This window comes from Myotis yumanensis, unplaced genomic scaffold, assembly GCF_028538775.1.
Source record: "Myotis yumanensis isolate MYYU_CA2020_CCGP unplaced genomic scaffold, mMyoYum1.0.hap1 SCAF_3, whole genome shotgun sequence".
Classification (NCBI taxonomy): domain Eukaryota; kingdom Metazoa; phylum Chordata; class Mammalia; order Chiroptera; family Vespertilionidae; genus Myotis; species Myotis yumanensis.
The window spans coordinates 98,744,683-98,757,668 of NW_027223754.1; the positions used below are offsets into that span (position 1 = coordinate 98,744,683).

At 44.3% G+C, this 12,986-nt stretch overlaps 1 protein-coding gene across 5 annotated transcripts in view; it reads left to right on the plus strand.

The window, feature by feature from the left end:
- Positions 1–12,986, plus strand: part of NBEA (neurobeachin) — a 975,192-nt gene that overhangs the window by 126,095 nt on the left and 836,111 nt on the right. For all 5 annotated transcript variants that reach the window (XM_070409180.1, XM_070409183.1, XM_070409179.1 and 2 more), the window contains 2 exons: positions 7,883–8,002; positions 12,668–12,814. In XM_070409180.1, coding sequence (XP_070265281.1) covers positions 7,883–8,002; positions 12,668–12,814 — 267 coding nt within the window. The remainder of the gene's footprint in view (positions 1–7,882; positions 8,003–12,667; positions 12,815–12,986) is intronic.

A 12,986-nucleotide genomic window follows, 5' to 3' on the forward strand; every position in this document is an offset into this window, starting at 1 on the left:
GCTTCGTTTCATGTTGTCCTATAGCTCCCTTAGGCTCCTCCTGTCTTTTAATTTTTTCTCCAATTGCAGTTCAGTTTGGGTATGTTTCGCTTCCCTGTCTTCTAATTCGCTAATTCGGTCCTCCGCTTCTCCTAATCTACTGTTGAAACTTTCCATGGTGTTTTTTATTGCAGCTATATCACTCTTCATTTATTCTTGATTCTTATATAAGTTTTGATTTTTTTCATCCATTTCTTAATTCTCGTATAAGTTGTTGATTTTTTCCTCCATCTGGTTTATGCACTCTAGGGCCCTTATTCTGAATTCTTTTTCTCACATATTGCATGCCTCTGTTTCACTTAGTTGCTTTTCTGGCAAGTCCTCCTTTTCTTTCCTCTGGGGGTGTCTTTGTCTACCCATGTTTGATCTCACCGACAGACCTAGATTTTGAGTCGTTCAGGGGCTGTTCCCTAGGTGGCAGTGGCTCCTTGGGCTGCTGTTGCTCCTCGGGCGGTTGTGGTAGCAGCTGCTCCTCAGTTGGCAGCATCTCCTCTGGTGGGTGCTGTTCACAGTTGTGGTGGCTCCTCTGGCTGGTGGGGGGAGGCTTGTCACACAGTTGCTGTTCCTCAGACAGTGGGTGTGCTTATCACGAGGCTGCTGTTCCTTGGATGGGAGCAGGCTACACACAGCTGCTACTCCTTGAATTGGGGCGGACTCCTCACGTAGCTCCTGTTCCTTGGATGGGAGCTGGCTGCACACTGCTGTTGTTCCTCTGATGTTTTGAGCTGCTTGTGGGGCTACTGCTCCTTGAACATGGGCAAGTTGATTGCAAGGCTGCTGCTCCTCGGACGGGGATGGGCTGCTTGCGCAGCTGCTGCTCTTCGGAATGGAGTGAGCTGCACACGTGGCTGTTCCTCCTCAGCCTGGGACGGGCCTCTCACCCGGCTGCTGCTCATTGGACAGGTACAGGGTGTGTGTGGCTCTGCTCCTTGGACCAGTGCGTGCTGCGCAGGGCTGTCGCTCATTGGACGTGGGCGGTCTGCTCGTGTGGCTGCTGCTCCTCGGTCCCAGGTGGGCTGATGCTGCTCCTCGAATGGGGACGGGCTGCTTGTAGAACTGCTTCTCCTCAGATGGGGGCAGGCTGCTCACACAGCTATTGCTCCTCAGATTGGGCAGACTGCTCATGCAGCTGCTGCTGCTTGGGCGAGGACAACTTGCTTGCGCAGTTACTGCTCCTCAGACTGGTGCCGGGTGCGGGCTGTACTCAGCTGCTACTCCTCGATGGGGGCGGGCTGCGCAGGGCTGCTGCTCCTCAGACGTAGGCAGACTGCTCGTGCGGCTGCTGCTCCTCGAACGGGTTAGGCTGCTCGCGTGGTTGCTGCTCCTCGGACTGGGGAGCCGGAAGCTCACACAGCTGCTGCTCCTTGGACAGGGTCAGGCCACAGGAGGCTGCTGCTCTTAAGCCTGGGGCGGGCTCCTCGTGGGTCTGATGCTCCTTAGACAGGAGTGTGCTGCTCACGTGTCTACTGCTCACGTGGTTGCAGTGCCCTGGGCTTTCAAGGGGAACTCTGTCCTTCCCGGCTGCAAACTGTCTCACCAGCTGAGTCACCTTTGCCAATTCGGGGTGGATGTTATTTGTTTCAGCTGCTCATTCTATTTGCTCCAGGACTAGCCTTGGGACACGTCCACCTATTCCGCCGCCATCTTGTCTATCCCCCCTGACTTTTTTACATTTCTATTTGCATGATCAATTTTTTCTCTCCCTTTACTTTCACTCTGTGTGTCCTTAGTTCTGTGATGGGTCTCTTCTAAACAGCATATATATGGATTATGTTTTTTCTATTCATTTAGTTACACTGTGTGTTAAGATTGGAGCATTTAATCCATTTACATTTGAGGTTATTATTTGCTAGAGGCCTGGTTCATGACATTTGTGTACTGGGGGGCGGGGGGAGTTTTTCAGTCTAGATGCGCCTTCTCGCAGGCCAGGAGCCCTCACTCCTTACCAATAGCCTGCTGGCTGCTCCTTACCGCTCAGCTCGTTGTGCCTTAGCGCTGCTGCTGAGGTGGGAGAGGCTCCCGCCACCAACGCTGCCCTCACCAGCCGTGAGCCTGGCTTCTGGCTGAGTGGCGCTCACCCTGTGGGAGTGCACTGACCACCAGGGGACAGCTCCTGCTTTGAGCATCTGCCCCCTGGTGGTCAGTGCGCATCGTAGTGATCGGTCGTTCTTATTCTGCTGTAAGGGTTGCTTAGGCTTTTTTTACATAGACTAGAGGTCTGGTGCACAAAAATGTGTGCACTTGGGGGGTCCATCCGCCTGGCCTATCCCCTCTTGCAGTCTGGGACCCCTTGGAGGATGTCCACCTGCTGGCTTAGGCCTGCTCGCTGGGGGATCGGGCCCAAGCTGTCAGTCAGACATCTCTCTGGCAGCCTGGCAGCCCTCTGGGGATGTCCACTTACCAGCAGGGAGCAGACCTAAGCTGCAGTCGGACATCCTTAGTGCTGCTGAGGAGGCAGGAGAGGCTCCCGCCAACACCGCTGTGGTGGCAGCCATCAGCCTGGCTTGTGGCTGAGCAGAGCTCCCCGTGTGGAAGCACACTGACCACCAGGGGGAAGCCCCTTCATTGAACATCTGCCCCCTGGTGGTCAGTGTGTGTCATAGTGACCAGTCATTCCCAGTGTTTCAGTTGTTAGGGTCAGTTTGTATATTACCCTTTTATTATATAGAATAGAGGCCTGGTGCATGGGTGGGGGCCGGCTGGTTTGCCCTGAAGGGTGTCCCAAATCTGGGTGGGTGTCCCACTGGGGTGCCTGGCCAGCCTGGGTGTGGGGCTGATGGGTGTTTGCAGGCTGGTCACACCCCCTTCAGGGTGGTGGTCCCCACTGGGATGCCTGGCCCACCTTGGTGAGGGGCTGATGGCTGTTTGCAGGCTGGTCAAGTCCCCCCACCCCCAGTGGGGACACTCACCCCATGGGGGTTTGGCCACCCTGGTTGAGGGGCTGATGTCTCTTTTCAAGCTGGCCACACCCCCTTTAGGGTGGGGTTCCCCACTGTTGTGCCTGGCCAGTCTGGATAAGGGGCTGAGGGCCGTTTTCAGGCTGGCCAAGCCCCCTGGTGACGGAAGCTCCCAGGCTCTCCTTTTTTTCTTTTTTCTTCTTCTGGGATTTATTTACCTTCTATTATTGAAACTTTGTAGCCTTGAGTGGAGCTCAGAGCTGGCCAGGGCAGGCAGGAAGCTTGGCTTCCTCCATCGCTAGGGTCAACCCAAGTCTCCTGCTCACTCCAGCTCCGTGGCCACGGCCGGCTGAAAGCAGGTATCTGGGGTTTATTTATCTTCTATAATTGAAACTCTGTTGCCTTGAGTGGAGCTCAGAGCCGCCTGCAGCAGGCGGGAAGCTTGGCTTCCTCCATCACTGGAGCAACCAAGCCTCCTGCTTGCTCCAGCTCTGTGGCTGCTGACCGCCATCTTGGTTGGGTTAATTTCATATATTCGCTCTGATTGGCTGGTGGGCATGGGTTAAAGTGCAGTGAAGATACGGTCAATTTGCATGATTTCCTTTTATTAGTGTAGATTTTCATTTGTATTATTTTTGCTTGTTTCTCTCTCATTCTTTTTCTTCTTCTAACAGTCCCTTTAACATTTCTTGTAATGCTGGATTGTTGTTAACAACCTCTTTTAGCCAATTTTATTGTCTTGGAAGCTCTTTATTTCATCTCCTGTTTTGAATTATTGCATTGCTGGATAGAGCCATCTTGATTTTAGATTCTTGCTTTTCATTACCTTGAATACTTCTTGCTACTCCCTTCTGATTTACAGTGTCTCTGTTGAGAAATCAGCTAACAGTCTATGGAAGCTTCTTTGTGGTTAACGAATTGCTTTTTTCTTTCTCTGTTCTCTTTTTCTTTAATTTTTGGCATTTTCATTATGATGCGTCTGCTCATGGTCCTCTTTGGGTTCTTTTTGCTTGGGACTCTGTGTGCTCCTGAACTTGTGTGACTTTTTCTTCACTAGGTCAGGTAAGTTTTATGACATTTCTTCAGAAAAGTTCTGTATCTCTGGTTCACTTTCTTCATCTTCTGGGACTCCTATGATGCTGAACATTTCAGATTGTTGCACAGCTCCTTTAAGCAGTACTCCTGTTTTATAATTGCTTTTTCTTTTTTGTTCTCTGATTTAGTGATTTTTTTTACCCTGTCTTTCAATTCACTGATTCCATCCTCAGCTTCCTTTAATCTGCTGTTTATTCCTTCCTGTGTATTCTTTATTTCTGCTGTGTCATTGTTCATTTTACAAAGTTGTTTTTCATAGTTTCTGTTTATTTTTTTCATGCAATTGAGCATCCTTATAATCTCTATTCTGCATTCTATATTTGATAAATTGCTTCTCTCCATTTAATTTAGCTCTTCTTCTAGAGAATTATCTTTTGGTGCTTTCTTCGTTTTTCTCTCCATTTTAGTTGCCTGTTTGCATTTGTTTCTATGTATTATATACGAATCCCAGTCTTGGTAGGGTGGCCTTATGTGATAGGTGGGACCCAGTGGCATAGTCTCCATGACCGCCAGACCTGGGTGCTGAAATAATTTCTCTGTGTTCTTTGCGTGTGACCTCCTGTTGTAATTGAGTCTTACTTGCTATTGGCCCATTTTTGCATGAGCTTTCTCTTCAGGCTGGCTAACAGTGAGGCTCAGCCCCAACACAACATGCAGTCTGTAGCTGATGCTTATTACATGAAGCTGAATTCACCTTATCAGGATTTGGATCCTGCCAATATTTCCCTGTTGATATACTGCTTGTGAGCTTATTGGATCTTTCTCCATTGTTGTTTGAAGCTGGCCACTGGGTTTATAGGTTTTGGGTTCCTTTGGAGGATCTGTTGTTTAATCCAATGTCACATGCTGTTTATGATGGGCTCTGAGTACCCTGTTTAGAGCTATCAGAGAGCCACAGTTTATGGCTTCCTCAGCTGTGTCTGAGTGCATGTGGAAAGGACCAAGCTGTGCACCAAGATCTGCTTTTTCTAGCCCAAGGCCCAGAAGCATGTTAGCACAGTGGATGTAAACTCTCCAGGGTGGGACAAGAGGATTTTCTATTGGTGGGGCAAATGCTTCCCCCCATGCTGAAACTGTATTGTTGGGAAAGCTCTGTCTGAGAAAGAATGCTTCTGCAGAAGTGGGGAATGCTTCTTCAGCATAGTGATCCTGGTGGCTTTCTCCAAAGAGCTACAATCCCCAGACTCTCCTCATGCAGCTCTAGTTCACCCTGCCCTCTCTCTGCTGGAGTCCAAGTTGAGTGGCTGCAAATGCAATTTAGAGTGTTGGCCCATTAAGGGGGTGCCTATGTATCTAGCCATCTTCTCCTGCTGGACAGTACCCCTGGTGCTTTTCATAGCCAGGTGTTATGTAGGCACCTTTCTCAGTTTTGTTACTCTGGGCTGGGGAGTCCAGCTTGTGTTTATATCCCAGACTTCTCAGAGGTAACCCCCTACAACTGAGACATTTCTCCAGAATTTCAGCTGCTGCCTGTGCGAGCCTAACCAGACTTCTTGCACCACCACACTTCCTACCAATCTTGATGTGGCCTCCTCTTTACATCCTTGTTTATAAGGGTTCTTTCCACTTAGTCTTCTGTAGGTTATTCAGGATGATATCTCTATATTTTAGTGTAATTTCAGTTTGGTACTGGGAGATTGTCGGTGTAGCTTCTACTTATTCTGCCACCATCTTGGAATCTCTCAATTGTACAGCTTTTAGTGTTTAAAATATCTTTCAGCAGCAGAAAATTTTTATATTTATAAACATGTCTATTCTATTTAGATATTTTAATTTCTCAAAATTTTATTAAAAATGTACATATTGTGTCTAGATTGCATTATGGTTGAAAATTATGTAGAAAAAAATTTAAAAAATACATATTTTTTTATTTCACAGAGGAAGGGAGACGGAGAAAGAGAAACATCAATGATGAGAGAGAATCATTGATTGGCTGCCTCCTGCACACCCCTACTGGGGATCAAGCCAGCAACCCAGGCATGTGCTTTTGACCAGATCAAATCTGGGACCCTTCAGTCTGCAGGCTGATGCTCTATCCACTGAGCACAACCAGCTAGGGCTATTTAGATAAATTTTGATTCTTACATATGTAAATATCTATGAAGTTTTCTTAAATTTATTTGATGCTCAATTTTATGAGCTCTTTTCTCATAAGTTTGTAATACTTAGAAACATGAGCTGTTAAATGACTAACTTTAATGTCTCAGTTTGCAACAAATTAGATTACCTAGAATGGAACTATTTAAGAAGATAAAAAACTTGTAAATGAGTTAAATGATTTGACCTGACATTGTTTTTATAGTCGATAAATAATGTTGTTTATATATTACTGTTTTCTGTGAGTTGTTTAGTGTTGATTTTCTAAATAAAAATAAAGGAATTGAATTTTGTTCAAAATATTACAGACAACTTGAAATAACAAATTTTAGTAGTTGAAAATTACTATTAAAGTTATGTACTTTGCAAATATTTATTAAATAATTGAATAGTGCTTTTAAGTAATCTGGAGAACAAAGTTTGTAGTCTATATTTTTATGTTTTTTTTTGTTTGTTTTTTTTTTATGAAAGCTAGTCTAATTATCCTCCATCCCCCTTATCCACTGAAGGTATACTTGCTCAAATATCTAGAAATCATTTGTGTTTTTCTTCATTTTAGAAAACTGTTTTTATATTCTCTGCTTTAGGCTATCTATCTATCTATCTATCTATCTATCTATCTGTCTATCTATCTAAATAGCCTAGTATGGAAATTGTCCCCTCGGGAACTCGACCGGGAGACCAGGAGTTCGATCGCTCGCTATGACATACATTGACACCAGGGGGCTGTGCGGAACAAAGGAAGGCCCTGGGCAGCAGCCAGCAGCCAGGGAAGGAAGGCCCCGGCTGGCAGCTGGCAGCCATGGAAGGGAGGCCCTCACCTGCAGCTGGCAGCTGGGGAAGGAATTTCCTGGCCAGCAGCCTGAAGGAAGGCCCCAGCCAGCAGCCAGAAGGCCCCGATGGGCCTGATCACTGGCCAGGCCTAGGGACCCTACCCATGCACAAATTTCACGCACTGGGCCTGTAGTTAACTATAAAGAGTAAGTTTTGGATCCACAAATTATTACAGACATTAAACCATCTATATAAAAAAAACCAACAACACTAAAAATGCATTTTGTTGGCCCTAGTAAATATAAAATGAGAACTCAATTGAAATTTATTTCTTTATTTTTAATGAATATTCATAAGTTAAGTTTAGAATATAAAATTATCCCTGATTTAATAAGTCTAAATGGTGTGTTTCAATTGTATCTAAATTGTACTATTAATGTTAAAAAGTTTTTCATTTGTCAGGTCTTTCTTGACCATGCAGTACAAAGTAGAATCTAGGTTATTCTCTCTCATTTTAAACCATTCTCTTTTCCTCACAGAAACCATTATGATTTGTGATCCTATATTGTTTTACTTGTTCAATGTATGTCTTTTTCATTATACCATAAGTTTCAGGAAAGTGGGAACTATATTCAGTCTTGTCAAATCTGTGGGTTTGCAGTACCTGGCACAATGTAAATGTTGTTAAATGAATCAACACAAATATAATTGTAATTTCATAGTTTTTGGATCTTTGTTAATTGGAAGGTTTAGTAAGATTCAAGGCTTTCTAGCTCTGTCCAAATCATAAGTTTATTCTTTATGAATTTCTTCTTTCATCTGATAGATGAGAAATGGGATGAGGGAATTGAAATAGTAGAGGGCAACTGTTACTTGCTGCAAGCATTTTTTGTAGGTATGTTATGAATGTTACAATTGCTTTTTATACAATAAAAATTAAACATTACTTATTGATATCTTCAATTTTTTTTTCATTTAAGTGGTATATGATCAGCATTGTCCACATATACAATCGATGGAGAAACAGTGAAATTCGATGCTATGTGAATGGACAGCTAGTATCCTATGGTGATATGGCTTGGCATGTTAACACAAATGATGTAAGTTTTATTTTAACCTGTGTTTTAATGTATTTGAGCATATGATATGTAATTGTTTATAATTGAATAATAAAATAGTTTGTTAGAAACAATAGTTTTACTTTGAATTTTTTTCTATTAAGTGAATTTTTAAGTCTTAAATTTAATATAATTGCTACAAGACATGATTAGTGATACAAAAAAAAGAAAAAATGCTTTGATAATTTATTAAATATTAGGTCAAAAGCATCAAGGCTGTATTCTAGTATTTCCAGAATCCCAGGCATTAAAAATGTATCTTTCACTTTATTTGGATATGACACAAAAACCTTAGACAGATAAGTATAACATACTAGAGGCCTGGTGCACAAAAATTTGTGCACTTGGGGGTGGGGGAGGAGGATCCCCCAGCCTGGCCTGTGCCCTCTCGCAGTCTGGGACCCCTCGGGAGATAATGACCTGCTGGCTTAGGCCTGCTGCTGGGTGGCAGAGGGCACGCCCAATCCCTAGGTGCAGCCCCTGGTCAGGCTCAGAGCAGGGCCGATTGGGGAGTTGGGGCGCCGCCCCCTGTCATGCACAGAGCAGGGCGGATCGGGGGGTTGCAATGCCACCCTCAGTCACACTCAGGGTAGGGCCGATTCGGGGGTTGGGGCACCGCCCCCTGTCACACTCAAGGCAGGGTCGATGGGGAGGTTGCGGCGCCACCTACTGTCACACACAGAGCAGGGCCGATCAGGGGGTTGGGGTGCTGCCCCCTGTGACTCACAGAGCAGGGCCCATCAGGGGGGTTGGGGCTCCGTACCCTGTCACACACAGAGCAGGGCCCATCAGGGGGTTGAGGAGCTCCCCCCTGTCATGCACAGGGCAGGGCCAATCAGGGGATTGAGGAGCTCCCCCCGTCACACACAGAGCAGGGCCGATCAGGGGGTTGGGGCGCTGCACCCTGTCACACTCAGGGCAGGGCCAATGGGGAGGTTATGGATCTAGCCCGTTACACACAGAGCAAGGCCCGTGGAGGGAGGTTGGGGCGCCACCCTCTATCACCCACAGAGCAGGGCCGATCAGGGGGTTGGGCGCCGCCACCGTCACACTCAGGGCAGGGCTGATGGGGAGGTTATGGCTCTACCCTGTCACACACAGAGCAGGGTACTTGGGGGAAGGGGGGGGTGGGGGGGCCGAACCCTTTCACACACAGAGCAGGGCCGATCAGGGGGTTGGGGCGCTGCACCCTGTCACACAGAGAGCAGGGCCGATCAGGGGGTTGGGGCGCTGCACCCTGTCACACACAGAGCCGCAGGGCGATAAGTGGATTGGGGAGCTCCCCCCATCAGGCACAGAGCAGCGCTGATCAGGGGGTTGGGGCGCCATCCCCTGTTATGAACAGAGCAGGGCTGGCCCCGCCCCCTGTCACTCACAGAGCCGCAGGGCAATCAGGGGGTTTGGGCGCTGCCCCCTGTCACGCTGATCCCGGTGCTGCGAGGCCTCACTGCTCCGCTAATCCCAGTGCTGGGAAGCATATTACCCTTTTACTGTATAGAATAGAGGCCTGGTGCATGGGCAGGGGCCAGGTGGTTTGCCCTGAAGGGTGTCCTGGATCAGGGTGGGGGTCCCCACTGGGGTGCCTGGCCGGTCTGGTTGAGGGGCTTAGGGCCGTTTTCAGGCTGGCAGATGACTGAAGCTTCCAACTGCTCCTTTTTTTCTTTTTCTTTTTTTTTCTATTCTGGGCCAGCTTTAGCTCTGAAGCCTCGGCTGCTGGCTGCTGAAAGCAGGTTTCTGGCCTTTACCTTCTGTATTTGATACCATGTTGCGGTCCGGCTGGCTGAAGCCCGGCTGACTGAAAGCCAGTTTCTGGGGTTTTGTTTAGCTTCTATATTTGCAACATAGTTGCTTAGAGTTGCAGCTAAGAGGCCGGCAAGTCAGGCGGGGAACGTTGGAGTTTGCCATCACTGGAGCAAGCAAGCCTCCCTGTTGGCTTCAGTGCATGGCTGCCGGCTGCCATCTTGGCTGACAGTTAATTTGCATATCGCCATGATTAGCCAATGGGAAGGGTAGCGGCCGTACGCTAATTACCATGTTTCTCTTTTAGTAGTGTAGATAGTCACTACTATTTATTAGATAAATGGTGATAAATTCTATGGAGTAAAATTAAGTGGGAACAGGTATAGAAAGTGTAGGTTTAGGAATGAGAGAAGCCAGATGATACAGAAATGGTTTTATTAGAGTTCAGGGAGCAAGCCATGTGGATATTTCGGGGGAATATCCCATTCATTGGATGTTGAAAGGTTTTAAGCCAAAACTGGAGAGTTTCTTAAACAACAAAGTAACCAGCTTGTTTGGGACAGATGGAAGAGAACAGATAAGAGATGAGGCAAAGCAGATACTAGACAGTCAAATATGCCAGGCCTTATGTACTAACATAAGGTTTGGGCTTTCCAATGTTATCTAGTCTAAAAATCTTTATCTTTAATAATAAAAGCGTAATATGCTAATTAGACCAGAAGTCCTTCCTGACCACCTTCTGGAGGAAGCCAGGACTGCGAGGGAAGCCTGGGCCCTGTGTGCCTGCCTGCAGACAGAGGGAAGCCTGGGTCCCAGGTGCCAGAGGGAAGCTGGTGCCAGCAGCTGGGAGTAGGAAGGCCTACTCTTGCATGATTTTCGTGCATCGGGCCTCTAGTAAGATTATAAGCAGACTAGAGACATGATGCTGATTGGTATTTTGGAAACATCAATCAGGCTGCAATATTGAGAATATTTTTAAGGAAAATAATTGGCAGAAGCAGGGGGATCTGTTAAATGATTTACTGCTATAACAAAGAGATAGTAATTTTGACTAGAATATTAGCAGTGGTGGAGATAACATAGTTGGAATCTTAATAGAGGATATATAGATTTAAAACCTTAAAAGTTCTTTTTTCTCTATTTTGGGCCTTCTCTTATCTTCATCCAAGCCTGTTAGAGCAAAAATAAGAGATGTGTTCTAATGCCCAAAGAATAATTCCACCAAGCCTCTTTTTAATAAAGTTCATATCTCAATATTATCTGCATCTCAGTAGACTTTAGTCTTCTCAGTGCAGGGATTGGCTCTTGTTCTCCAAGTGGCACTATATGCATAGTCTAGTTTGTTCTCTAGGTCACGGCCCTTTACCTCTTTTTGTATGGCCTAGAAACTAAGAATCTTGTTTTTACATTTTTTAATGACCCTAACAAACAAAAATCAAAGAAGATTACAGAAATCATATGTGGCTTACAAACCATAAAATATTTCCTATCTGTTCCTTTATAGGAAAAGTTTTTGTTTTTTGTCCTAGAAACTTGTAGTCAGGACATAGTAAATATTTATGAGGATAATTTTGTCAGAATTAGAATATACAGATGAAATTCTTAAGTTTTGCTCTCCAAAGGAAAAAGTCTTTATTAGAGTGGAAAAAACCTCAGTGATCATGTTGACTGTCATTATCTCTACGGTTATATATATTTTTAATACAAGGAAGAAAATACTTAGATTTGTGAATTATTTGCAGTATTGCTCCACTAAATGGAGAGGCCTGGACAGTAATGCATATGCATATATGCATTATGAAGTCAATTCTTAAGTTATTATACTTTAAATTAAGGATTGGATAGTTAATGACTAGTTTCTGATTTTGTATCTCATTCACATGAGTGTAATAACCTGTGAGGATGTGAGAGAGAAATAGCAGTGACTGCTTTCACTGGTCTAGATGGGTGGGACCAAGTATTAGGAGAGGTTTAAAACATCCTAGTGCAGTGGTTCTCAAACTGCGAGTCGCGACCCCTTTGGGGGTTGAACGACCCTTTCACAGGGATCGCCTAAGACCATCGGAAAACACATATATAATTACATATTGTTTTTGTGATTAATCACTGTGCTTTAATTATGTTCAATTTTTAACAATAAAAATACATCCTGCATATCAGATATTTACATTACAATTAATAACAGTAGCAAAATTACAGTTATGAAGTAGCAACGAAAATAATTTGATAGTTGCGGGTCACAACAACATGAGGAACTGTATTAAAGGGTTGCGGCATTAGGAAGGTTGAGAACCACTGTCCTAGTGGGAAAGGTCTTGTTAAGAATGGCTCTTAGGTGCTCAACTCTCCAGATGGAGAGCACTGTACCATCTGCTTTAGGCATCAGACTTTTGTGATCTTTTCTGATTCTGAATAATGCTTACTTATGTGAGAGAGGGAAGTGATTTCCTCTGTCTGGAGAAATAGTAGAATATATCAATAATGGAAAAATTAGGTTGCGTTTTAAAAATTAGGCCCTATGTATTTATGATTAAAATTGGACGAGTTATTCTCTGATTCAGATGAGTCTCTCTCTGAATATGAATAATAATAAATCATTTTAGTTTAAAATAATTTTTACTATTGTAAATAAATAATTATAAGCCCTTTTGCCTTTAAATATAAAGTTGGAGAAGTGGTCAAGGGATTGAGTAAATGGTTATTGTTTGTTTAACTTGCCCATCAATATAAAACATTTAACTGATTTATCTTTCCTAAAAATCTTTAGCTGGCTTTTATTACTTAAATACTCTGTAAGAATTAATTGATGCTTTCTTCTTTTATTGTTATGACAGTGAAAGAAGGTATCCTTAAATATTTTGTCGTTAGAAAATAATACATTTGCTTTTTATGACTTTTTAAAAATAGAGCTATGACAAGTGCTTTCTTGGATCCTCCGAAACTGCTGATGCAAATAGAGTATTCTGTGGTCAACTTGGTGCCGTGTATGTATTCAGTGAAGCACTCAACCCTGCACAGATATTTGCAGTTCATCAGTTAGGACCTGGATATAAGGTAGTAAGAAATCTCTTATAAATTCTGTGTAAAGTTTTATGTAAATTCTATGTGAAATGTGATATAATATATAGTGATAGTCTTCAATGTGGTTTAAAAGTCATCTCTATTTTTTGGAAGTCAGCTGTTATGTTTATTTTCTTTCAAAAGTGTTTTTCTTTTTTTAACATTT